The 27,797-nt window shown below is 35.4% G+C and overlaps 1 protein-coding gene across 2 annotated transcripts in view; it reads right to left on the reverse strand.

The window, feature by feature from the left end:
• Positions 1 to 13,882: 13,882 nt before the first annotated feature.
• The window catches only part of LOC141404880 (sodium-independent sulfate anion transporter), a 43,260-nt gene continuing 29,345 nt past the window's right edge, over positions 13,883 to 27,797 (reverse strand). The window contains exons 1-9 of one of the 2 annotated variants that reach the window (XM_073988705.1): positions 24,353 to 24,752; positions 20,192 to 20,473; positions 19,954 to 20,124; positions 16,684 to 16,886; positions 16,287 to 16,623; positions 16,048 to 16,209; positions 14,988 to 15,088; positions 14,729 to 14,914; positions 13,883 to 14,426 (exon numbers count right to left, since the gene is read on the reverse strand). In XM_073988705.1, coding sequence (XP_073844806.1) covers positions 14,067 to 14,426; positions 14,729 to 14,914; positions 14,988 to 15,088; positions 16,048 to 16,209; positions 16,287 to 16,623; positions 16,684 to 16,886; positions 19,954 to 20,124; positions 20,192 to 20,473; positions 24,353 to 24,476 — 1,926 coding nt within the window. In that variant the 5' untranslated portion in view covers positions 24,477 to 24,752 and the 3' untranslated portion in view covers positions 13,883 to 14,066. Of the gene's footprint in view, positions 14,427 to 14,728; positions 14,915 to 14,987; positions 15,089 to 16,047; positions 16,210 to 16,286; positions 16,624 to 16,683; positions 16,887 to 19,953; positions 20,125 to 20,191; positions 20,474 to 24,352; positions 24,753 to 27,797 lie in introns of those variants that run through there. The other variant, XM_073988711.1, reaches the window with a different exon arrangement.

The following is a 27,797-nucleotide window of genomic DNA, read 5'->3' on the forward strand; positions in this document are numbered from 1 at the left end:
AACGAAACTGTGCTACAAAATGAAACTCAAAGTCAGTGGGTGGAAATTTTCTTTTGGAGATGAAAGCCCTTGGTGAGTGTACTGAGAACCCAAAAGGAAATTTTCACCATAGGTCAAGTTTCCGAGATATTGCGTGATTAATGGTTTAATTTTGGCCCCTTAATTTGTGATCAAATAGCTTTATATTTCTCTAAAGCGTTATTGTAGCTTCATTTTGACATTACATGTCTTCAGTCAAATCGAATGGTGAATCTTTTTGTAGAATATTTCATCCCTCTAACTCAATTCCTTTCATGTCCTTTTCGTTCTTTATTTTTTGAACCGTAGTAAAAGTACCACAAGGCGAGATTTTACAGCATCCAAATATTCTACAAAAATGTTGTTCAGAAGATTTTAGGTACGGTTCTCATTGATGACCAATCGATATTTCCCCGTTTTCATGGTCCTTTTTGACATTTTACCAGTTTTTGTTCAGAAAACGATGTTTTGTTTTTATGTATATTCGTTATTGGTCTGTGGTGCATCTGAAATACTTACCATAAATAGCTCTTGTAATGACGAACACGTTAATAACAAATTTTATTGGAGGACAGATCCGGTTATCTAAATTTTTGAACCGGATATTCTGATATTAAAACCGATTTTGGAACCGGTTTTAAGTAACCCATTAACCGAATATGTATATCATTAGAAAGCTAATAAAATTTTCAATCAAATGACAGCAAGTAGCTGATTACAACTTTGTCGGTTACGAAGCTTTTCAAAATAAATATTGGTTAATGGGTTACTTAAAACCGGTTCCAAAATCGGTTTTAATATCAGAATATCCGGTTCAAAAATTTAGATAACCGGATCTGTCCTCCAATAAAATTTGTTATTAACGTGTTCGTCATTACAAGAGCTATTTATGGTAAGTATTTCAGAAGCACCACAGACCAATAACGAATATACATAAAAACAAAACATCGTTTTCTGAACAAAAACCGGTAAAATGTCAAAAAGGACCATGAAAACGGGGAAATATCGATTGGTCATCAATGAGAACCGTACCTAAAATCTTCTGAACAACATTTTTGTAGAATATTTGGATGCTGTAAAATCTCGCCTTGTGGTACTTTTACTACGGTTCAAAAAATAAAGGATGAAAAGGACATGAAAGGAATTGAGTTAGAGGGATGAAATATTCTACAAAAAGATTCACCATTCGATTTGACTGAAGGCATGTAATGTCAAAATGAAGCTACAATAACGCTTTAGAGAGATATAAAGCTATTTGATCACAAATTAAGGGGCCAAAATTAAACCATTAATCACGCAATATCTCGGAAACTTGACCTATGGTGAAAATTTCCTTTTGTGTTCTCAGTACACTCACCAAGGGCTTTCATCTCCAAAAGAAATTTTCCACCCACTGACTTTGAGTTCCATTTTGTAGCACAGTGTCGTTTATCGATATTTTCCGAAAAATGTGCACCTTCTCGAGGCCATAACTACCTGAAGGAGCGTTCCCATGCTTTTGCGATGTACTAGAGAGTTCTTTATTATTGCCTTGGCTACAATTGTTGTCTTTCTGTTGGATCGAAAATCTCAGTGGTTTGGTTGTTATATGCCAAAATATCCAAAAATCCTTGAAAAAACTTCAAGTCAAAATCCGGGGGCTCGATTTTCACCGTAGACATATGGTCTAGTTGACTTTTTTGCTCAGTACAATCCCAAGAATCAAAAACTCCAGACGCCCGTGATGGTGTTCAAATCGCCCCACTCTAATTCACACTGATGCAGTCGCACAGACAGTATGCAGATACAGTGTGAATGCCGTACTTGGAGGCTAGAGATACGTAAAATCGAGTTGGGGTAATCGATTATTAGCCGTAAAATTTCTAAAAGTAGTAGTCGACTGTTTGTTTTGTTTATTGTTGAAGTTCAATCTCATTTTCGATTGCTTGAGTGGAGTATTCGCCCATTGCACTGTGGTCCCAGCCCGCGACAAACTTACAAAAATCAATGTCTAGAAATTATGATTGTAACTATTCAAATATATCGTAGACACATCAGATTTTAGTATTCCAGCTTTCTTTTTACAATTTCTAACGGTACTAGCTAAAGCAGAGCCAAGGAAGTCGGCATTTCCATTTGAGGAAACTGAGATATTGAAATTTCCTTTAACGTAGTGACAAGTTACAAGTGATACCACCAAAAAGCAATGTGTAAAATTACTTTAGTAAGAAATGGAAGTTAGAGTTAATGGTATTGTTATTGTTTTTAATTGATAACATCATAAAGTTGTATCTTTATTTTGTAGTAAAATTGATCTCTTTTAAAATGTATTTTTGTGAGTGTTTTTTATTTAATATTGTGAAAAGAAATAGACTTTTAGTACCTTGGATCCTCGCGGATCCTCACGTTATTTTTATTTAAATGTTCGTGGAAGTGTCCAGAATTAGAAAAAAAATATCCCGTCTGCCGAAAGTTGCCGAGCGGTATTCAGTTTTCATTATACTGAGTATACTCGGAGTTTTGTGAATGTTTAGTATAGGGTTTTTGGGTGTTTTCAAGCAATCGGTGTTGTTGTTTTGTACTTTGTTTCGATCTTATTTTATAAAAAATTATGTTTTTAGGATTACATTATGAATGTGTGTTTTCACATTTGTATGTTTTTGAAATATGGTGTTCAAAGAACTTTGTCAATGTCAGCATGGGACGGACGGCATTCGAAGAAATTATAGCAAACCTTCAGGTGGATGTTGCGGGATATGATTTCTCTAAGTTGTTAGATCGTATACGCTAACTCTGCAAAGACACCAATATTTTTGAAAGATACATGCCACTCCAAGATTTATCAGCAGTTGAAAGTAACAACGCGGAAGTCCTGCCGTAGATTTAAACTCCACACAGAAAACTAAAAAACGTAGAATGGTTAAATTGGCAAGCAGGACCACATATGTATGTTTATATATCCTGGTACATTTTTAGTCGATCTGGGAACTCTCCTAATCGAGATATGCTAAAGCTATTATTTATTGTAATAGATGCCAACCCATCCTCGCGACTAAACAATCTTATAAAACATCTTAGTTTCCATATATTCTCTGTTTGAGACCTATAGGACACTGCTTACATCAAATATAATCTGGTACGCCCTTGGTCCATATGTTAACGCACCTAGTAAGAATATTCTGTGCCCCATATTGTTGATACTTGTTACCAATTAACCCTTGTCAAGAATAAAATTTATAAAATGTCATGATTTTTACAAACTTGTTTGTAGAAAATTTAGGCCAAATACTTATACATAAATATGTCAAACATCGGGAGCTAACATGATATAGGACTATACCAAAATATGGACATATATTGATGCATTTTGGCAAGAATGTTTGATACATATTATAAACTCGAAATGTTAAATTGCAGCAAATTCAGTTGGAAAATATGACCAAAATCGTGATAATATAAAAAACGGAAGGTACGTCTATATGTGCGATATACCAAAACGAGGACCTCTATCGACCATGGACTTACGCAAGATGTTTAATACTACCAAAGAACGCAAAATGCCAAATTACGGAGATTTCACTTTAAAAATATAGATAAATCTTGAAATTAATAAAAAAAGTGGAAGTACCGTTATGGGGGGTCTATACCTAAAAGTGGACCAAACTTGACGATTTTTGGGGAAAATTATCTTCCAGTCACTACGAGTTTACGGTAAAATTTTCGATATCTTGTTTTGAGCATTGGCTCAACTTCATTTATTACTTTTGACTGTGCGAAAACCGGATAATCAATTATCCTTAATCGACTTTCGAAAGGCGGAGTCAACTATTAAGCTGGGTACACATTGTCAGTTTTGAATGATAGCTTTGCTCAAATAATTGGTTGCTTGCTAGTGTGGCTAATCGTTTTTGTCATTCATCAGGCAACCACAAAATGTTTTGTGGTTGTGGGACGGTTTGACAGTTATCGATAATTGCGAAATATTGACATTCAAAACTGACAATGTGTACCCAGCTTTAATCGACATTCGAAAGACGGAGTCAACTACGAGGGTCAAACTATTTGGCCTAGGCAAGACGCAGCGTCGCCAGGCTTCATTTGAAATTTTTTGTAGTAAGTTTTCTAGTGACCCTATTATTATTCGTAGTCGACCATTAGTCGTAGTCTATTATTATTCGCAGTCGACTATTAATCGTGGTCGATTATTAGTCGTAATTAACTATTGGGTGTGTTATATAATTATAATCGGTATAACGAATAATCTAACTTTTAGAACACTCTCAAATAACAGACTAACCGAAAATCGAGTTTTAAGTTTTTTTTGACGAAAATAATGAAAATTATTGCATTTCATTGCGTATCCCCACTTTAAACCATGCACAGTGAAATCAACCATAAACATTAACATGGGGAGGTCGGCCATTCAGAGTACTGTTAAGAACTTTTGACAACAAACATAATAGATTTTACATTATTGTGATTTGAGTTTCTTTGCAAAGACATAAAGTAATAAAGACCTGACAAAATGCATGCAACAAAAAAATGTTTACGAAACTTTGTATAGAAACATTACCCTTAACAGGTTGCAGTTAATTTAAAATCGCAACCAAGGAGGCACATTTCATGTAATGGTATCAGAAACGAAATTTATGAATTCAAGGATCTATTCAAGAATAATTCCATGTCAATTGGATCGGTAAATTCGGTTAAATACGTAAAAATGTATAAAAGAACAAAAATGTTATATCACCATATGGTAACATAACATTATGTTAAATTCAAAAGCCATTCACTGAAGAATGATAGCAAAAGAAATGTCTTATCTTGTTGTATTTATGTCTTTGTTCTTTGTATTTTAAGTCACAATAATGTTTTTGACAACAAACATAATAATCAGGTGGGCTTATTGGCCGACCTTGTATAGCCCTTGATCAGTATGTTGTATCGGTCCTCTCTTCTGTTGTTGTTCACAAAAGTGGTGGTTTTTAGTTGAGATTTAACATTTCAAACTGACTTTTCGTTTACTTGGGGATAAAAGGGTGTCAATTATCATCTTCTGGGATTAACTCCGTGACATCTTCGTCGACGTTATTATGAGCTAACATCGATTTGAATCTTTACTGTCATACGTCCTATAGGTATGTTCCGCTACGTGCAAGAATCTTCAAGTTTTAACATTTGTTACTCGAAAATCGGTGAAATTAAAACGCAAAATGATGAATGAAATGTACCAATAAAAGTTGACAAAACTTGTGGTATCGGTAGAACTTAGCGACATATTTATTTTGCTCCTATCTTACCGCCAAACTTCGTTATTTCGTTAAAAAAAAATCAAAAAACAAAAGAAATCGCCGGAGTGATTTTTAAATAAATCGCGATCAATGTTCACATTTTTATGCTATTTTTCGGTTTTCACGATTTTGCTTGGAAGCTGCAAGCCTATCGAAATGGGACTAAAGAAAATGTTGTAGCAGTGAAAATTCCCTAGAAGATTGAATTTTATTATATTTTCATAGGTTTTACCATTTTTCCATTTTACCATTTACCTTTCCAATTTCGACATGAAAACAAGGTCAAGCAATGGATAAAAGAAGTCCTTTCTTGGAGCTCCTAAAATAATATTTTGTCCCCTCGCCCATGTCCACAGATAAGACTAATGTTGACAAATTTAGCTTTAATCCGAATTAATTTATAGATGAAGTAGTTGTTGTATGTTATAATCAATAGACCAAATATGCATGATATCTCCACCCTGCATGTTTTAACTTATATCACGATAAATAAACAACCGCAGTTTGTCATCTACGTGTGAATTTGATGATAACATCGTTCGCCACTGTTTACAATGTCACTGACATGCATCTGCGATAACAAACATCAAGGAACGAGGCAATGTTTGTTTATTTTAGAATTAGAACTAGAAATGTGGAAGAGTAAAAAAATTTACTATATATAAACTCGAAGTGATTCTGCATTGTTGTTATAATATTGAATGAGAACAACAGAACTGAAAATATCCGCATAATAAAAACCGGGAAAGATAACAAATTCCTCTGACATAACTGGGGTTTCTGAAAACAAGAAGAAGAACAAAATTTCATTCATACATTGTAGACATAGAAAATATGCCATCGAGCGAGCTGCCTTGATAATGAACGTGACCGACCAAAAGATAACATGATGAGAAACATCCAAAAAGTTAAAGTGTTTGTTGAAATATCAAAACAGTGGAGTTCTTTTATTGAATTCGGTGATTTTATCCGTTATTATACCCTACACCACTACAAAGACATAGAACTGTAAAGACTGGAAAAGATGCATAATGCATAAATGTTTATGAAACAAAGTATATAAACATTTTACCAACAACAGGGGTATGTTAATGATAAAAACCCCATTAAAGCGCAATTCGGCTTATACAAATTGTAGGAAAGCAAAAAGTTGGACTCAGGATTGTATTCCATAGCAGTTGCCAGTTCATTGAATATGAACTTGGCGCCTGAAATGGTTAACTACTTAACAGAATGTTGTTATGATATCGTAACAACAGAACTTAACTCCATCTATTGACAAATCGTCGGTGTCATGCTTAAGCGTTCCATACGCCATTTGTCCGTTTTGAGATAATCGCATTTTAATGTTTTGTGTCACAACTGTGTGGAGCTGACTAAAGCAAATATATATATTTTTGACTTGAAATATTAATAATAGTATATAGAACATATTTGCAAAAATTTAGAGGAATATGAATTGGAATATAAAAGTTATAGAGATTTTTTAAAAAAAGAATTTTTGTCGTCCATCCATATCCGCACTTATGACACAAATGTAAAGTATTGTAAATCACATGGTACAAAGTGACAAAAAAAAATTCCATATTTGCCTCAATAAATTAAATACTTCTAAATCGAAAATTAAAATTCTGATTTTTGAAATGTGTTTTTAAACTTCTAAGTTTTTAAAATATTAATTTCGTAACTGAAAAAAGTTTATGCTATTCCGTCGAGGCGTAGATATCTCGGAAACTAGAGCAAATAGGAGAAAGCCGACTAGAAATTCAGAAAGAGCATACCGGAAAACCCTAGAAACCACCTGTATCTCAAAAAGTCAAAAATGGCGTATGGAACACTTAAGCATGACACCGAAGAAATGTTAACAATTGAGTTTTCCAATCTTTATGCATTTAAATCTTTGACCACTATGTGGGAAGGGTATTATAAGCTTGTTTTGGCCAAAAAGTTAGTAACGCATCGAAATAATGGTCGTAGACCCATACATATATATACCAAAATGAATGTCTCGACGAGCTGAGTCGATCTGGCTATGTGTGTCCGTCCGTCAGTCCATCTAAACCTTGTAATCACGCTACAGGTCGCAATTCTGATCGGATCGTCACCAACTTTTGGGAGATTTTGGTGACCTGACAATGAAACGAATATATCGCAATAGTCCCTAATGAAACCCAACTTTTCATTTCTGCGATTTTAATTATAATGACGAATATCAAAGCTTTGGTTGGGGACATTCCAAAAGCAAAGCCTGACTATGAAAGTAGAAAATCCCATCTTTACAATGATGCAAAGTATGATGTTCCACTTTTATACCCACCACCATAAGATGGGGGGTATATTAAGTTTGCCATTCGGTTTGTAGCTACTCGAAATAATCATTGTAGACCCCACAAACTATATATATTCATTATCAGCGTGCAATTCTACATCGATATAGCCATGTCCGTCCGTCTGTGGAAATCACTCTAGCGTCCGAACGGATTGAAGTAGGTGGATGAAATTTTGGTAGAATCTATTATATGTACGTAGGACTTTTGGTATTGAAAGCGGGCTAAGTAGGTCCACGTTTTCGTATAGCCCCCATACAAAGTGACGCGTCGTCGTTTAAAGGAATTTTTAAGATATTTATTTCCATTTTACCACCGAATTGTTTATAATTTGGTATTTTGTGTCTCCAGAGGCTAAAAAACATTTCTACCAAAGTTTGTTTATATAGGTCCATGTTTTGGTATAGGCCCCATATATAGTACGCGTCACTTTAAGATATTTTGAATGTATTAGTCTCATTTGAGTACATAATCGGTTGTAACTTTGTATTTTGTGTTTCCAGAGGCTAAGAAACATTTCTACCATAAAATGTTTATATAGGTCCACGTTTTGATATAGCCCCCATAGGACGATATCTACCGATTTTCGGTATTTTGAAGGTTGTGGCCACATTAATCCACCGAAATGGCTGAAATTTGGTATTTGGTCTTCATTTGGGGTACTAAACGTTCCATATGAAATTTGTTTGTATAGGTCCGCGCTTTTATATAGCCCCCAAAGAACTTACCTCCCGATTTTCGGTGTTTTGAAGGTTGTGGTCTCAGTATTAGTCAGAAAAGGCTGAGATTTGGTATTTAGTCTCCGTTGGGGGTATAAAACTTTCCCCCAGAAACTTGTCGGTACAGGTCCACGCCTTAGTATAGCCCCCATAGAACGGTAATTCCCTATTTTCGGTATTTTGAAGGTTGTGGCCTCAATATTCCACCGAAATGGATGAAATTTTGGTATTTAGTCTTCTTTGGGGGTATACAACTTTCCCCCAGAAATTTGTAGGTATAGGTCCACGCCTTCATATAGCCCCCACAGAACGGTTCCTCCCGATTTTCGGTATTTGGAAGCTTGTGGCCACATTAATCCACCGAAATGGCTGAAATTTGGTATTTGGTCTTCATTTGGGGTACTAAACGTTCCATATGAAATTTGTTTGTATAGCTCCCCGCTTTTATATAGCCCCCAAAGAACTTACCTCCCGATTTTTGGTGTTTTGAAGGTTGTGGTCTCAATATTCCTCACAAATGGCTGATATTTGGTATTTAGTCTCCGTTGGGGGTATAAAACTTTCCCCCAGAAATTTGTAGGTACAGGTCCACGCCTTAGTATAGCCCCCATAGAACCGTAATTCCCTATTTTCGGTATTTTGAAGGTTATGGCCTCAATGTTCCACCGAAATGGATGAAATTTGGTATTTAGTCTTCGTTGGGGGTATACAACTTTCCAGCTGAAATTTGTCGGTATAGGTCCACGTCTTCATATAGCCCCCATAGAACGGTACCTCCTGATTTTCGATATTTTGAAGGTTGTGTCATCAATATCCCATCGAAACGCATGATATTTAATAGTCCGTTGGTGGTATAAAACTTTCCGCCAGAAATTTTCCGGTAATGTTCCATGTTTTTATATAGCCCCCATATTGGGAGGGACCTCAATTTTCGGTATTTTGCAAGTTTAAGCCACATTATTCAACGGGAATAACTGAAATTTGGTATTTAGTATTCGCTGGAGTTACGAAGCTTTCCTCCAGAAATTTATCGATACATGTCAACGTTTTGTATAGCCTCCATAGAACGGTGCTCTCGATGTTGTTAACTATCCAAATCCAGAATATCCAGGTTTAGGTCTAGTCGTTATTGCCCAATTTTATGTATTTCGCTCAATTCGGAAAATTGTAAATATTGGTCCATGTTTTAGAAAGAACAAAAATGTCGCCCCCATATTAGCTGTTTTGAAGGGAGTATTATCAGTTAAGATCAGAGCTCCGAATACTCGCTCGAATTCCACTCGCGAGTGAAACTCTTCTCGAATTCGAGCAAGTTAAGGGTGGACACTTGCCCCCCTCCCCAACACCAAACAAAAACTTATACCACCCCTAAATAAACTTGCCCCACAACCACTAAAAATATTGCACCCAAAAAAACTTACCACCTCCCCCCAAATTTTCACTCGCGAGTGAATCGGAGCTCTGGTTGAGATATGTATATGTACTACTCCTGTAATAAAACAAAATTAAACTAATTGTTCCTATTCACTTCAATACAGTTCGTGGTGAAGGGTATAAAAAGTTCGGCCCGTCCGAACTTAACGCTTTTCTTACTTGTTTCTTTTCCTCTTCGTTTGCTACGTTGGTTAAGAACAAAGCACGAAACACACGTGTTTGGCCGCATACACACCACCAAAGCTTCAGCTTCTCCTATTACACCATACACACAGATTTGTATTTTAAAACAGCATTCCGCAGGGCTTAAATCTAGTTTAGTAAAAACTCTCCGATTTTTTCGAAATTTTTTCCATAGGTAGATATTTTTACGCTGATTACGGGAATGTAAAATTTTTTTAGGGGACGGACCCGGTTACCCGGTTATTCGACCCGAAAGTCCGGGTACCCGGTACCCGATAGACCCGGTTCTACTGAACCGATTCTTACAAAATGGAAAGCTTATGAAAATACCTATCCAACAAGTGGTCATATGATGGGGTTATCTCCAGGGGTTCAGAAGTTATAACCAAAATACCTCTTTTTGGACCCGGGTTTTTCCATAAAAACCTCAAAAAGTCGAAAAAGGGCCCATTATGGGTGCTCAATTAATTCACGTAATTTTATAGCTCATACTTCAACCTTTCCAAAATGGTGCCATTTGTTATAATACCTTCACTGGGTCCAGAGATATTGACCTTAGAATGAGAGAAAAATTTAAAATTTAGAAGAAAATGTTGTTCCCATTCCCTAGATTTGAACCTGTCCATAGGAGAAAGTCTTAAATCCCCGGCCGAAGGCCGGCTACTTAGAGAAAATTTATACTTTAAAAGAAAATGTTGTTCCCATTCCCTAGATTTGAACCTGTCCATAGGAGAAAGTCTTAAATCCCCGGCCGAAGGCCGGCTACTTAGAGAAAATTTATAATTTAAAAGAAAATGTTGTTCCCATTCCCTAGATTTGAACCTGTCCATAGGAGAAAGTCTTAAATCCCCGGCCGAAGGCCGGCTACTTAGAGAAAATTTATAATTTAAAAGAAAATGTTGTTCCCATTCCCTAGATTTGAACCTGTCCATAGGAGAAAGTCTTAAATCCCCGGCCGAAGGCCGGCTACTTAGAGAAAATTTATAATTTAAAAGAAATGTTGTTCCCATTCCCTAGATTTGAACCTGTCCATAGGAGAAAGTCCTAAATCCCCGGCCGAAGGCCGGCTACTTAGAGAAAATTTATAATTTAAAAGAAAATGTTGTTCCCATTCCCTAGATTTGAACCTGTCCATAGGAGAGAGTCTTAAATCCCCGGCCGAAGGCCGGCTACTTAGAGAAAATTTATAATTTAAAAGAAATGTTGTTCCCATTCCCTAGATTTGAACCTGTCCATAGGAGAAAGTCCTAAATCCCCGTCCGAAGGCCGGCTACTTAGAGAAAATTTATAATTTAAAAGAAAATGTTGTTCCCATTCCCTAGATTTGAACCTGTCCATAGGAGAGAGTCTTAAATCCCCGGCCGAAGGCCGGCTACTTAGAAAAAAATTTACTTAAAAAAAGTGATGAATTTAGAAAAACTTTTTTAATTTATATACATATGTACGATGGTTCTAAGGTCAATATCTCTGGACCCAGTGAAGGTATTATAACAAATGGCACCATTTTGGAAAGGTTGAAGTATGAGCTATAAAATTACGTGAATTAATTGAGCACCCATAATGGGCCCTTTTTCGACTTTTTGAGGTTTTTATGGAAAAACCCGGGTCCAAAAAGAGGTATTTTGGTTATAACTTCTGGAGATAACCCCATCATATGACCACTTGTTGGATAGGTAGTTTCATAAGCTTTCCAACGATACCCATTTTGTAAGAATCGGTTCAGTAGAACCGGGTCTATCGGGTACCGGGTACCCGGACTTTCGGGTCGAATAACCGGGTAACCGGGTCCGTCCCCCAAGAAAATTTAATATTCCCATAATCAGCGTAAAAATACCTACCTCTGGAAAAAATTTCAAAAAAATCGGAGAGTTTTTACTAAACTAGATTTGTTCCTTCCGCAGCCGCGAGAGCCCTGTTGTTACTTTCTTTGACAAAAATCCTCTCTCCACCCATTTTTATAAAAATTATGTTGGTACCCAAACATATATGATAATGACCATTTTAAAAAAATAATATTTGACCCCATAAGGGATTAAAATAACGACCGGAAAAGCTATTACCAGTATTGCTAATGGACTGATGGGTATAATATTTTGTAGTGGCCTTGCAATCCTGTTGAATCATTCTGTCCAGTACAGGCTTGACGCCATATTGCACGTAAAATTGATTCCAGTAACATATTAGGATGATGACGTTTCGACTTTTTTCTCAAAAATTCTTTCCTTTAGCAATGAATGAATTAACAACCACTTTGAAACAACAATTAAAATGGCAAATTCCGAAGATTCTCCCGCAGGGAGTTTCTGATTGGTGCAAACTTTGCACATCGTATTATTTGATCTAGTCATGTTTCAGGTTGGAATAAGGACTATATCAGTCCCGTCCCCTAGTTAATACGGGGGCAAATCCAGAAAAATTGGGCCAAAAACTCAAAAAACCGTATAGACGCCAGAAGTATTATGTTTTTTTACTTTTCTTTAGGTTCTAGGCTGAGGGTATATCTCTGTCGGCACAGTTGACTGATACTTTCTAAATTGTTTTAATTTAAATTAAGTTTAATTTCAATTTAATTATTGTGGTAGGAAACATATAATCTCTCATAAATGTATACTGAATTGATCCTTGGGTCCTGTTACGGTACCTATTTCGTTTACACTCAACTTGAAGGGGGGAAAGGAAAGTGCATTTTATTTTGCATCATTATTTTGCATTATAATAAAGGTGATATTTTTCTCATCCATTGACGGGCTTTCCTTTTGGAATACGACTATTACAAGCGGAGATATTCGGATATGAATAAAATATTGAATGTTCTCCATATAAGTTTTTTGCTCATTCCAACCTCTGAATATTATCATCATCACCAAAATAGGCTTCTTCCTCTATGGGACCTTCATTAATCCCCCCATTAAAAAAATGGAAAAAATGGGACTATTGCGATATCTCCGTTATTTGTACGCCAATCTACTTTGCATCATTGTAATGATGGGATTTTTTACTTTCATATTCAGCCTTTGCTTTTGGAAGGTCCCGAACCAAAGCTGTGATACTCGTCATTAGAATTAAAATCGCAACACTGAAAAGTTGGATTTCATTAGCGCCTATTGGGATATATTCGTTGTTTGAACACCTACGACAACCTACTTTACATTGTTAGAAAGGTGATATTTTCTTCCCCCATTAACCACCAAAATTTCGTGACGATCCGATCAAAATTGCGACATGTAGCGTGATTACAAGGTTTAGATGGACAGACGGATGGATGGATGGACACACATAGCCAGATCGACTCAGCTCGTCGAGACATTCATTTTGGTATATATAAGTATGCGACCATTATTTCGATGCGTTACAAATTTTTTGGCCAAAACCAACTTATAATATCCTCCCCACACAAAAATCTAAAAATGTAAATATGATACAGAGATACAAGGTTGTAATCATGTCATCACCCTAAGGTCCATGGTTAGCTCCGATATAACGCTATTGGAAAAATTTACATTGGAATGACAGCAATTTGGTATTTCGGGTTCTCATTGGGTAGAAAACATCGTGGTATCATCGATGTTAAAAATTGTTCAGATAACATATTCTTATCGTTTGTTTGACGTAGCGGAAGAACTTAGTACTGCCATAAAAGAAGGAAAACTATTTATTCCACTTTATTTAAATTAAATTTGTTGTGGGGCTATAAATATTTCGGCCCGGAACTTAACGTTTTTACTTGTTCTCCCTCCCTCAGTCATAATCCAAGGACGTGTAAATAAATTATTTTATTTTAATTATCTTTTGAATTTTCAATAATAGGTCTGTTCCAGAACCTGCAAGTATCTACAAATTTTTACTACGATTACAACTCCTCACTCATTCGACATCCCTGCTCTGCTCACTTTCTCCCTTTCTGAGTGTTGATAATAATAAGAATAACAAATTGTTTTTCAAATAATTATATTTCTTTCTTTTAATTTATAATAATAACAATTTAACAAATATTTAATAAGAGATTCCATCTAGAATACTATATGTTCAAGGTGTTGATATCTACATACAAATATACATTTACGTCACAGTCATATTGTTTCAATATCCTATTAATACTAAGTAATAACTTAAGTTTAAGCCAATAACACGCCATTTCCGTTTGCTTTTTTCTCTGGAATTATAAAATCGTCTATGGTTAACGGATTCATGGCATAGTAAATATTCGAGTTTTCGGCGGGTAGCAAAGGTTTATATTTTTCACTGAGCCCTTGCAAAATGAACATTTGTTTTTGTTCATTTAATTCTTTCGCCACTGCACTGAGCATTTCAATAAAAGTGGCATCGAAGAGCATAAATCTGGAACAATCCAAAACAATGGGGAAATCGTAACGATATAAAATGCAGGCTGAACGCATTTCAGTGCGTATACTATCGACGCCGGAGAAATATACATCCGACATTGGCTTGACATGGACGTAAGTCACGGTGTCACACTGAAATAGGAAAATCAAAAAATAAAATTAGCATTTGAACTTCACTATTTCCATTTATTCTGAGTGCAGTAAGTAATAAAAAACCCATGTGCTTGCGCACTTGAGATAGGGCTTTTGCCAAGTCATAGCTGCTATGATGGCCAGCAGAGACAAAGCAGTAGTAATTCATATGCATTTGTGATGCTTGTGCTAACGCAACTTGCGTGAGCAGAGTTTGAGTGTAAAACTAATGGTGGTGGTGTTGTGTCCGCTGGCCTTCTTGGCTATAAGAGACATAAACCTAGTCTTAATCTAAAATTTACCTGTTTCAGTTTAACTTCTACTTCGGGATTACCCAACCTTAGCAATACGAATATCATATTAAGTACAATGCCATATAGGAGACCCACTTCGACTCCGGCAATTAAACACACCAGCAAGCAGCCAGTCCAGCTGAAGAAATCTTTTTTGCTGTTTTTCCACAGAGATTTAACCGGGCTAAAATCAACCTAAAATTGTGAAAGTGATAATTGTTTACTATGGTGTCATTTTACTTTCAAACTTGCCTATCTCCCAACTTACCATAAATATCACTGCAGCAATGAGAACAGCGGATAATGTGGATTTTGGAATATACTGGAAGTAGGGTGTAAGGATCGATAATGCCGAAAAAACAATTATACCTAAAAGCAGAAAAATTAAAGAATGAAATTAGTTAGTTTTTGAAAACAAATACACCAAGACCTCGCTTTGCGTCGTAGATACGTTCCAAAATAACACGACTCAAAGTGAAACGACGCAAAACGAATTAATTTTTCTATGGAAAGCCATGTAAAGTTCGGAAATAGGTTCCAGGGTAAAAAACACTATTTTTCTTCTTATTCCCACAATTTTAGGTGGAGAAATTACTTGAACAAATAGAAATCGTAAATGCTAAAATACAGATATTTTGGTCTAATTCGGCCAGAAAACGTAGCTAAAAAATAACTGAAATCTTGCGGTACCGTTATATGAGGGCTATATAAATCCGTTTATCTATGTTCTTCATTTTTGGCGAAGAAGTACCTACATCACTGGGAATACTAAATACCAAATTATAGCTAATTCGGTCTGAAAATGTAGCTAAAAAGGTCAAAATACCTGAAATCGGGCGGTACCGTTATATGAGGGCTATACTGAAACGTAGAACGATGTAGCCCATTTTCGAACTTGATTGAAGTTCAGACCAAATGCACATGTCATCATCATTCGGATGATAGCGTGATTACAACAAAGGGACGGACGGAAAGACGGATATAACTAAATCAGCTTATAGGGTCGCAAATGAATATTTCAATGCTTTTCAAACGGAAAAACAAACTTAATATACCCTCCATACTGTGGTGGAGGGTATAGAAAATGAAACAGTCAAACTTAAAATGAAGCAACATCGAAAATCGAACCACGCATATTGAAAATAGGTATTAACTAAGCAACGACGCAACTTCGAAAACAACACAAGTGAAACGACACAAAGCGAGGTCTTGGTATATGTTAAAAATTCGATATTTCGTACTTATTTACGAATTATCGAGGTTATCGTCTAGCTAGGTTAAAATAAGAATGAAAAACCTTTAAGAGACCAAGAGCTTATCCGACTTACCCGTATAAATACCAGCCATTGGTGTTCTAACGCCACTTGCTTGACTAACAGCAGAACGTGTAAATGCTCCACATGTAGGCATGGCACTAAAAAAGGAACCAGCCAAATTACAGAGGCCCAAAGTTAACATTTCCTGTGAAGCATCCAGCTGACTGTCCTTAACTAAAAATAATCGTAGAGAAAAAATAATTAAATGGTATTAATTTAAAAAAAATAAATAAATTCCCGACCAAACTTACCAAAAGCCTTGGCAATAGCCACATTGGCCAACACAGCAACAATGGGTACCACAAAAAGACCACTACCCAATTCTGAACAGATTTCGAAAAATCCATATGTTCGGTTGCCACTTTCAAACGAAAATGGAGGCAATTTAAAATGTGGCACACCCGAACTAACCTTGGATGACAGCGAAAATGGTATCGCTTCAAATGAACTCTTCTTAATCCACATGTAAGCTATAAAACTCAGTGTGAAGACAACCAAAGCATTACGTGAAATACTAATGTACCAGAGCAACTTTTTCAAGCGTCTCGTTGTGTCATTCTTCTTTTTAAATGTAACACTCGACAATTGCTGTTAGGTGGGATAGACAATGTATTAGTTTTTCAATATAAACTGAAATATTTAACTCACTCTCAGTAGCAACAATACAATCAGACATATAAGCCCCACAATGGCATCCGGAACCTTGATGTTATTCCAAAATTCTGCTGGTGTTGGTACTCCTTTGACTTTAACACCAAACAGTGTCTTCATCTGTACTAAGGCTACAATTAAGGCAGTTCCCGATGTAAAGGCTTTCGTTACCGGGGACGGTATGAAATTGACAATGAAGCCTGAAAGCATAGAATAGAAAATATTTAAAGATGTATCATTAAAGTTGGTTTGAGTAATCTCGCCAAAGAAAACAATTTGAGTTAAGCAAATAAATTAAGTATGATAACGCTATATTATAACAATTAAGAAAGGTCTATAGTTGGAAAGTCGAACATGTAATACTAGGGTGGTTTTAAAAAATCGATGTCGGATTTTTTAATGCGGCACCCCCCTAACAGGTTTAGTTTTGTTAGATTTAAATATTGTTAAAATTTAAGGACAATCGGAATAAGTTAACACGTGCCACTGGGGCCTCAAAGTTTCCTTAGTAATTTGTATGGAGCCAAAGGCAAATTTTCACGAATTCGCTCTACAGACCATATTTATTGCGCAAAGGCAAATTTTCACGAATTCGCTCTACAGACTATATCGATGAGAAACATTTACCAGTTCATTGCTGTGGCTAAAAAACGAATCCTACAAAAAATTACGAAAATCGGGTAAAATTTTCATATTGCTCCAATAGCATATCTAGCCATTTTTAGGTAATTTGGGCCCTATATATAGCTAATATTAGGATTAATTTTTCAGCCACAATACGTGTGGCCTGTAGAGCGATTTCTTGAAAATTCGCCTTTGGCCCTATATGTGTTACTATGGAAATAATGATGAACATGTAAAATTTTCTCATCGATTGGACAATAATTGCGGCTTTTAGAGCAATTTCGTGAAAATTCACCTTAGGCCCTATATAACAGTGGCACGTGTTAACATATTCCGATTGTCCTCAAACTTTGGCAATCTTAAAATATAACAAAACTAGAAACTTTAGGATATGGAAGGAACATTTCTCCAATCTGCTGGTATCCAATAGTAGCGAAGACGATGATACCACAGATCCAATCCCAGAAGATGGTATAGAATGTATACCGCCCGGCCAAGATGAGGTAAAAACAGCAATCAACCGGCTGAAGAATAATAAAGCAGCAGGAGCCGATGGCTTACCAGCCGAGCTGTTTAAAACCGGAGGCGACGCGCTGATAAGGTGTATGCATCAGCTAGTTAGCACCATATGGCAGGAAGAACGCGTACCCGACGATTGGAACCTGAGCATCCTATGTCCCGTCCACAAGAAAGGAGATAAGACTGTATGCTCAAACTATAGGGGCATAAGTCTTCTCCCTATTGCCTATAAGATATTGTCAGGGATATTGTGCGAACGACTAAAGCCAATGGTCAACGAAATAATTGGACCATACCAATGTGGCTTTAGACCTGGCAAGTCCACCATTGACCAGATATTTACCCTGCGGCAAATCCTAGAGAAGACCCAAGAGATGCAGATCGACATATTTCACCTTTATGTCGATTATGAAGCAGCATTCGACAGTCCCCTCCGATCAAAGGTATTCCACGCAATGCTCATCCGGCTTTGTAAGATGACTTTAACTGATACTAGGTCCTCAGTTAAAATTGGAAAGAACCTCTCCGAAGAATTTTGTACCAAAAGTGGTTTCAGACAAGGAGACAGCCTTTCGTGTGACCTATTCAACATTTTGCTGGAAAAGGTAATACGAGATGCAAATGTCAAAAGAAATGGCACAATTTACACCAATAGCCACATGTTACTTGCCTATGCTGATGACATAGACATCATGGGACGATCAGTAAAGGAAGTAACTGATACCTTTAGGAAGGTCGAAGCAGAATCTGCGAAAGTGGGTCTGGCGGTAAACGGCGAAAAGACCAAATTGATGGTGTCGACGCGCAAAGCGTCCACAGAGCTCGGACCACCTGTAGAAGTTGGTACCTACAATTTTGAGGTAGTTAAAGACTTCGTCTACCTCGGCACCGCCATAAACACAACAAACAACATCAGTTGTGAAATAAGAAGAAGAATTGTATTGGCCAACAGATGCTACTATGGTCTAAGTAAGCAATTTAAAAACAAAGCCATATCTCGTCAAACAAAAATAACACTATAAAAAACGCTGATACTACCCGTGCTAATGTATGGCTCCGAAGCTTGGGTACTTGCGCAAGTAGATAAGGCATTGTTGGTGTGTTTGAGAGGAAAATTCTTCGAAAGATCTACGGGCAGATTTGCGTTGACAAAGACATGAATATAGTTAAACGTATCGAGATGCAACGATTGCGTTGGCTAGGCCATACCATAAGAATGAGCGATGATAAACCCGCTAAAAAGTCGTATGAATACATGCCACATGGCGGTGCAAGCAGAATCGGCAGGCCTAAGCTTTTATGGAGCATACAAGTTGATGAAGAAATGAAAAGGCGCGGTATTCCCGAAAGCGAAGCGAAAAACAGAGAGAATTGGAGATCTTTTCTTAGTTCGGTCTATGGAACAAATGTTCTGTAATGGGCCAGCTAAGTAAGTAAGTCCGATTTCACTCAGAAATCCCCATATATTTTACGGGCGTTGATGTATAACAGTGTACGACATAATGAACAAAATATTCAAAAAAGTAAATAATTGTATTCTACAACAACTATCAATGGTTATGATATCGTAACAACAGATTTTAACTCCATCTATTGAAAAAAGTTAACAATTGAGTTGTCCTATATTTATATTTGTACTTCTTAGTAATCAATCCAAACAAAATCATTTAACCACATACTTTTATTTGAATTATGAATTAAATCCATAATTTTAAATAAAATTATCATCGTAAAACCTCAAATTATTGATAAGTGATATGTTTGACTTAATAATTATGTATATTTTAGTAAAGCTAATTTTAACCGCACAATACAAATTCATGGAATTTTAAAACTCACCAATGAATTAAATAAATACTCTTGAGTTATTTATAAATATGTACGAACACAAATATCTTTTCAACAAATTGTTATTTTTTGGAAAAATGTTCGGGAACTACTGATTCATTAATAAATGCTAATGTGTTATTGCACAGGAAAGACCTAAATACCTTAGTTAAATCTGAAAAAAAAAAACACTTACTAACTAATAAAATAAACTGCATAACATAGCCAACCAGAGACTTAATTTTATAGTCAAATATTGAAAAAAAAAAAACAATTATGTCATAGCATTTTACTTACCCAATTGAAAAACGCCCATTAATAACTCAAACAGCCCGGCCAGGAAGGCTAATACGATAACAAATTCTACAGGTTTATCTGAACAATATTGCAACACCAAAAGAGCCATTAAACTTGTGGGGCCTATTGATACTTGAGGTATGGTACCAAAAAATACATAAATCATAGAACCTGAAATAAAAAAACCCAAAAACTGTGATTTTATTACAATACTATTCTCTTAATAGCATGAACTTACCTATAAACGCCGAATATAAACCATATTCAGATGAGAGACCAGCTAACGCAGCATAGGCTATACTTTGAGGTATAATTGTCATGCCCAAGGTAATACCAGCAATTAAATCCGACACCGCCTTCTCGCGATCATAGCTACCGATCCAGGAGAGGATATATAGACGGCGTACCAGTATATTTTTCTCTTTTGGTTTTGTATACGACTGGCCAATCTGCACACCAACATCACCGTTTGTATTGTCTGTGTCATTTTTCATGGGATATGTCGCTTCATCTTCTTTGGCTGTAAGCAAAATTATGTTGTTTTTTATTAATAAATTATATTTTGACTTTTTTTATTAGATTGAGTAAAAAACTGGTTGCGGATGTCCTACTTTTTCGACAGTTTATGAAAGTATAGTAAAGCATAAAGTTTGTTGTTGAAGTAATTACATCACGGAGTTAGGCGTTTTTTTAATCGATTAATTTGCCTGCAGGCTATGTGTGTTTCGTCACCATAAATTCCCGAAGACGAAACCCACACGCAAATCGAAATTAGTTTTTTGATGGAATTTGATACATAAAGCTAAAATACATGATCCGGCGAAATTTCAAGCTTCTACGTTCAATAATAAGCATCCTATTCAAGAAATGGCATTTCGGAAAATGGTATAACATTGCAGATTTTGTTGTAATGACGGATCCCAAAACCAAGTTTTTTCGCGGGTTGGGGTTCATTATTTACTTCCATTCGTACGTGAGTGACAATACCCCAAAACTCCCCCTCATAAGATTGATATTCTATAAAACAGTTTTTCAGTTTTTAACGTTTTTTGCTTCTCCTGTAAAGTTTTGTTTTTGTAGGTTACGTCTTCAGGCATTTATGGTGACGATTTGTATATTTGAGCGATGCGTGTAGTTCAAATATGACAAACATTTTATTTTTTGTATAAACAACTTCTATTATTTCGAGAGTCTTCCTTTTTTGTTGTCAAAATATGATCTTCATTGGAATGAATCGTTCAAAAACTGTATTATACCTTGAACCTTATGGTTGAATGTTCCTCATCGAAATAATGGTTTGTAGGACACTTCATAAAGTGATTTTATAACGGGAAGTGTTTCTTAGGGGCATTATTATATGTTTTCGTTTATTATTGGATGGATTTGAAAACGCAAAATAAACTAATTTTGGAGTATTACAACTATAATTTTCACATTAAAAGTTAATGCAAATTGAAATTTAGTGATCACTTTTATCTATAAGTTAGGCGGAACGCTAAAAATCTGTGCGTAAAATCCTAACTATAACAAAAGAAGACTTTTAATAATGGGGGTTAGATTCTCAACCTGAAACATAACTTCTTTTTATTTTATTTTTTGGCTAACGGTTATGTAGGTGCGAATTCTGAAAAAGTCGACTTCTATAAAAACTATGCAAAGAAACTTCTTTAATATTGGTTCATATTGAAAAAATCTTTTTTTTTTTTTATCAGTTATGTAATAAAAAATAGAAAAAAATTTCACAGCGAGTTTGGATGCAATTTTCTCGATTTAATATTTAAAATCAATTTTTATCAATGATTATACTCTTAGATTTTCTTGGTTTTTTAAATAAACTATGGTCTATAAACAATGTAATGACCGACTTGGTAGTGGGATTCGAATAATTACTATTTAGATAACCTCATCATTTATGCTAACGGGGGTATGTATATACACTTTCATACGGGCAAAATGTGCCCCATCGAAGTAATGGTTTTAGAGCCCAAGTATGTTTGAACTAAATCTGTTTCAGACAATTTGGAGTCCATTTAGCAATGTCCGTCCGTCTGTCTGGCTGGTGCGCACGATAACTCTCGAACGGATGAACCGATTTGGTCCAAAATTTGGCGTTACTAATATTTTGTTCAAACTTAGCATAAGTTCGAAGATGGACCATATCGGTCCACTTCTTCAGGTACCTCCCCCACAAAAGTTCGAAAATGTTCGCAAAAATTGTGCGAAAGATAACTCTTGACGGTAGCAATCGATTTGTTTAATACTTTATACATCGTGAAATTTCTATCAGACATAGATGAGGTTCCAATATGGACTTCATCGGTCCACTCCTTCGGGTACCTCCCACACACAATTTCGGGAAAGTTCAGTTTAGGATAACAACTTGTTTGCTGCACCCATTACGGCAATACAAATTTTATCCTCGTCCTTACTAAATGTTGCTGAAACACTTTTTAAAGCAACTTTTCCTTTATACAACTGTCAAAATTCGAAACATTTGTAATAATTATTACAAATTATCGAGTACACGGACAGGCATATTAATTATTACAAATTATCGACAAATTAATAGGGGTGTTTTTTTACTTACTAAATGTTGCTCAAACATTTTTTAGGAAGTTTTGTTTTATGCAGCTGTCAAAATCTGCAACATTAGTAATAATTATCACGTAAAAAGGCACAGCTAATGACTGACTGTTCATATAAAACATCGTTTTGTTGTTTCATTTAAAAAATTTATCATAAACATCTCCAAAACTTCTTAGTTTTTCGATTTTAAAATTGGTTTAGCAATAAACGAAATAAATTGATCATCAATTGGTCGTCAATTGACTACAGCTTGGGAATTATATGAATGGGCATTCGAACCGAATAATATAACAAATATTAGAGTGGTTTTTCCGCAGAAGATGATTATTTAAATAAAAAAGAGGATTTGAATTTGAGATATGAATTGGCTAAAGCTATCGCGGGCACACAAAAACTTCATTCACTAAGATGTTTAAGATAATTTCGTAAATAAAACAACAAAACAATTTATTTCCTCAAAACCAAACTTCCACAATTTTAAGAGTTTTTATTGAGAAGTAGCCTAACAAAATCTATTAAATATCAAAAAACGGGCAAAATCTGAATTATCCCTTTTTGGGAGCCTCGAAACAATGTGTCAGATCATATTTTTTCTTCCATTACAAATTGTGAAAACTTTGATAAAGCAAAGTTGCAAAATCAAACACTTTGAAATAGGCTTTATATTTTTTTTGTTTTTCTTCGAAATTTTCGCTTTGATTGCAATTTAAACCGCGAAAATGCCGGTATTTTGAAAAATATCATTCATATTAATAAATTTTGACTTTTTTATTTTTCAATGCTAACTAAAAAATTATTATTATTAAAAAACATAATAATTTTTTTCCTCAAAAATTGCGCAAATTACCTATAGTGCCTCAGGTACACAAACATTTTAAAAAATTTTAATTCAGTGCAGTTGAGTCGTAATGAAATTTTCAGCGAAGGTATAACATGTGATCCTGATCACAATCATACATTTTTGACAGGCAGAATTTGTGAAGGATGGCCAAAATATCAAAAAAGGACCTGTCGATTGTTGCCTCAAATGATTGTTGAGTGCGACAACTTACAAACTAAATATCCGATTTGGACGAAACTTTCCACATCGTAATATTTCTGCCAAACGTACATCAGATTACGGAGTCATCGTTCGGGTTCCTTCCTCAAAAGAGTTATATAATTTCGCTTATGTGCGATTGCACATTTTTCATACTTCCATATTTCCTGAAATAACCTCTAAAAATCATATCCTAATTTGAGTTTCCATATTTTCCTAGATAATAGGCCGAAAGTTCCAAAAACTCCTGACAAGTGATTTTCTTCTAATATATTATAGATCATGATTTTATTCGTGTAAAATTTGTAGTTTGGATTTCTCAGTTGCATAAGTTCAACAGTAGCACGTTCAACGGTCACAACTAAAGTATTTTATAAACGTATGCAGTTTGTACCCGGAAGATATTGGAACTTCTCTTAGATCATTCTTAGATCAGAGCCTTTAAAAAGTGAGATCTCGAATTACGTTTCAGAATCTAATGCGTTTATTACATTAGTTTTCGATCTAATTTGTCCAATTACTACAAATCACAGAAAAATGTTTTCCATTATTTTTTTTAACCAGACAATCTGATGTAACGCCTTGTGACTGATTATGCATAACGGAACTTTTTTACCACGTCTACTTTCTATATAAAATACTTAAACATATTGTAACTTTCTTCGAACTTTAGTAACAGAAAAACTTCGAAGTACATGTAAACCGAAAACTGCCATACATTTTTCCACAGTTTGTTGTTTTATGAAAATAAAATATTCTAAGTTATTTGTTTACGTTTATATATTACAGCCACGGCGGGTTCTTGTTGAGTGCGTTCCGCATTTTTCAAATTTAATTCTTGCTTTGTTGTCAACTTTGCCCAGCAACGACCGAACACCGTTTCACTAAAAAGTTTCATATTGAACTATTTTGCAAAACGTGTAACGATTTCAATATTAGTGCCCATTCGATTTGAATCTGGTTGGCTAAGAGATACTTGGTGTGACTCTCTCCCTCTAGCCTTTGTTAAGCTTTCGTTTGTTTTCTATGTGAATTTGTTTATAATAATTATTTTTTTAATTCCAAGAATAGCTCAATATCTCTATAGAGAGGTTGGGGTGGAACAACAACAAAAACCAATTGTTTGTTTTTCGTCCGGTTGTTGTTAATAGTTTTAAAGCAATACAAACAACAAAACACGCCAATACTTCAACTCACTTTGAGTTATTAATATTTCCAAATCAAGCAAAGGGTGCTACAAATGGACGTGGGAACCCCCGAACCAATTGTTTTTGGGAAGGCACATGAACTTCATACAAACAACAAATTGTTATGCTACGGTTGTTGATATTAATAAATATTGAATTTTTAATGGATTTTTTTGGTAAACAAAATTATGAAAATTAGCATTAAATGAAGGTACAATAGCAGCATATTAACCCACAGAATTTCAGAGATTTCTCCTATTAGCCCATTTCAAATAAGCAATCAATTACATATCACTGTAAATTTGTGAAAATTGTTTACTTTGTTGTTCGACATTTTAATAGAGAAATATCTGGAGAGATATATGTATGTACATTAGAGCGACCCAAAAACCAACATTTCTTTTTTGGAACTCCTACACCCTAAATTTCTTTCCATTTGATCCAAAAACCTTATATATAAAATTTTATGGCGAGTTAACTCGTGCCAACCTAGCGATCTTCGTTTCCATAGTATTTGTATGCATTTTCACGAAAATTCTCTAAAGGCCTCAATTATGGTCCAATCAAAGAAAACACTTTACGAGGTCATTGTTGTGGCTAAAAACTAATTCTACAAAAATTCTTAATGATTCATTTCACGATAACCCGAGCCCCCTGACCGATCTTTATTTCCATAATACTTTGTATGGGGGCCAAAGGCGAACTATCAAAAATCGCTCTACAGGCTACAATTACTTTCCAATCGACGAGACAAATTACCAGTTCATTGTTGTGGCTAAAAAACGAGAAACTTTCTGACGACTGAAACCCTAAATGCCAAATTCCCTTCAATTTGGTCCGAAAGCGTCGTTTTCCAAAACGAGGGCCTATGTCCACAATTTATTGTGGATATTTTTTTAGTCACTTCGAATGCCAAGTTACATCAGAATTAAGGTCTGAAAACATCAATAAAAACTTCAAAATACCTGAAATTGACCGGTACTGTTACATGGGGGACATTCCAAAACGTGGATCTATGTCCATTATTTTCGGTGGAGAAGATTTTTTGATCACTTCGTTCACTATATGCCAAATTACCTTCAATTTTGGACTGAAAACATTGGCAAAAACTTCAAAATTTCTGAAATCGGGAGGTACCCCTATATGAGTTCCATTCCAAAACCTGGACCGATGTCCATTATTTTTGGTGGAAAAGTTGTTTTGATCATTTCGAATGCTAAATGCCAAATTACACTTTATTTGGGCTGAAAACATCGATTTAAAATAGACAAACAACTTATGTGGAAAAAAATTCAACGTCTTATTCTTATGCGAATAACTTCCCTTCTAGTAGAGCATTTTCAAAAGTAAGGCCTGTCATTGAAAGAAGAGAATATCACCTTTACAATGATGCAAAGTTGGCAGGCGGATAATATTTAGGAGTCAGAATGAGCAAAAACTTACTGCTAAACCTAAATAACGACGGGACGTACACAAATATTTCACCTTTCTACCACAACAACGCTCTCTGAGCGTCCGTATTACCCAAATACAAAATCACATTTAAAACACCAAATCCGCGAGCAAAACTTTTTTAAATGTTTTCATTCGTAAAATAAATAATTTTCCTTTGCAATTAATTGGATTTCAGGTTTTGTTGGGCTTTTGTTTTCAAAATACAAAACACACACACATACAAACAATAACGTTCTGTCATAGTTGAATTTGTTCAACTTACAAAGACGTATTTCGGTAGTTCTCATAAGAATACATGTGTTCTACTTTTTTCACCACACACGCCCTGGGTATACGGTCGTATATAGGTATGGGCCTTAAATAGAGAAAAACTTAACATCTTTGTGTTTATTTCAGCTCGAGTCCATATTTTGTTGTATTCAAGTATTTGAATAACAACAAAATGTTTTACAGTGGATATGAAATTGATTAGTTGCGGGCGGAGGGTAGGGTATACTATAGTTTCAGTTGTCACCAAACAACTTCATCAGTTCCCTTTTCCGCCGACTCTGTATCGATAAACAGGTCAATAAGCCCATCCAGCAAATTAAACAAAATGAGAAATTTGCTGTATGGCCCTAAAGCTGATTACCCTACGATTTGAGTCGAACTAAAGAATTTCATACCCCCGCTTATTGAAGCAACATTCATATGTTCGCATTCTTTGCAAAGCAAAGACGACATAAAAACAGTGGTGGATATGAAATTCTTTAGTTCGACTCAAATTGTAGGGTAATCAGCTTTAGGGCCATACAGCAAATTTCTCATTTTGTTTAATTTGCTGGATGGGCTTATTGACCTGTTTATCGATACAGAGTCGGCGGAAAAGGGAACTGATGAAGTTGTTTGGTGACAACTGAAACTATAGTATTCCCTACCCTCCGCCCGCAACTAATCAATTTCATATCCACTGTAAAACATTTTGTTGTTATTCAAATACTTGAATACAACAAAATATGGACTCGAGCTGAAATAAACACAAAGATGTAAAATTCTGCAGTCCAACAATAAAAAACGCCAACAGAAAAACTTAACATTTTACGAGGGCTGCACGAAAACTATCTGGCGTAGGCAACACTGCGTGTTGCCAGGCGCCATTTGAAAAACATTTTTGGAGGGTTTGACAGTTCTTAGATTATATATACTCAGGATAGTTTGTCATACGACCTTGTGTTTTGTTGTTTACAGTGACTTGAAAAAATTACTTTGCAAAAAAAAAATGGCATTTACTTGTGAACATTTTCGTCCGATCATTTTTCACAACTTTCGACGTGGATAATCAAAGCGAGGTCTTGGTGTACTTAAGGAAACAATAAAACTATTTTTGATGGTAAATATTCGCCTTTTCATTGTTAGGCCAGATAGTTATCGTTCAGCCCTCGTATTCTTATCCGAATATCTTCGATCATAGTAGGGGTATTCCAAATCCAAAGTCTGCCAATGTAAGAAGAAGTGATAACCTTTACAATGATGTAAAGTATATTGACGTAGGTAGCTCGTATATATTTAAAAAGTTTTAAATGTATCCAATGGGCCAT

The sequence above is a fragment of the Musca autumnalis genome, unplaced genomic scaffold (genome assembly GCF_047663935.1).
Source record: "Musca autumnalis isolate F117 unplaced genomic scaffold, ASM4766393v1 scaffold_1, whole genome shotgun sequence".
Taxonomy (NCBI): Eukaryota; Metazoa; Arthropoda; class Insecta; order Diptera; family Muscidae; genus Musca; species Musca autumnalis.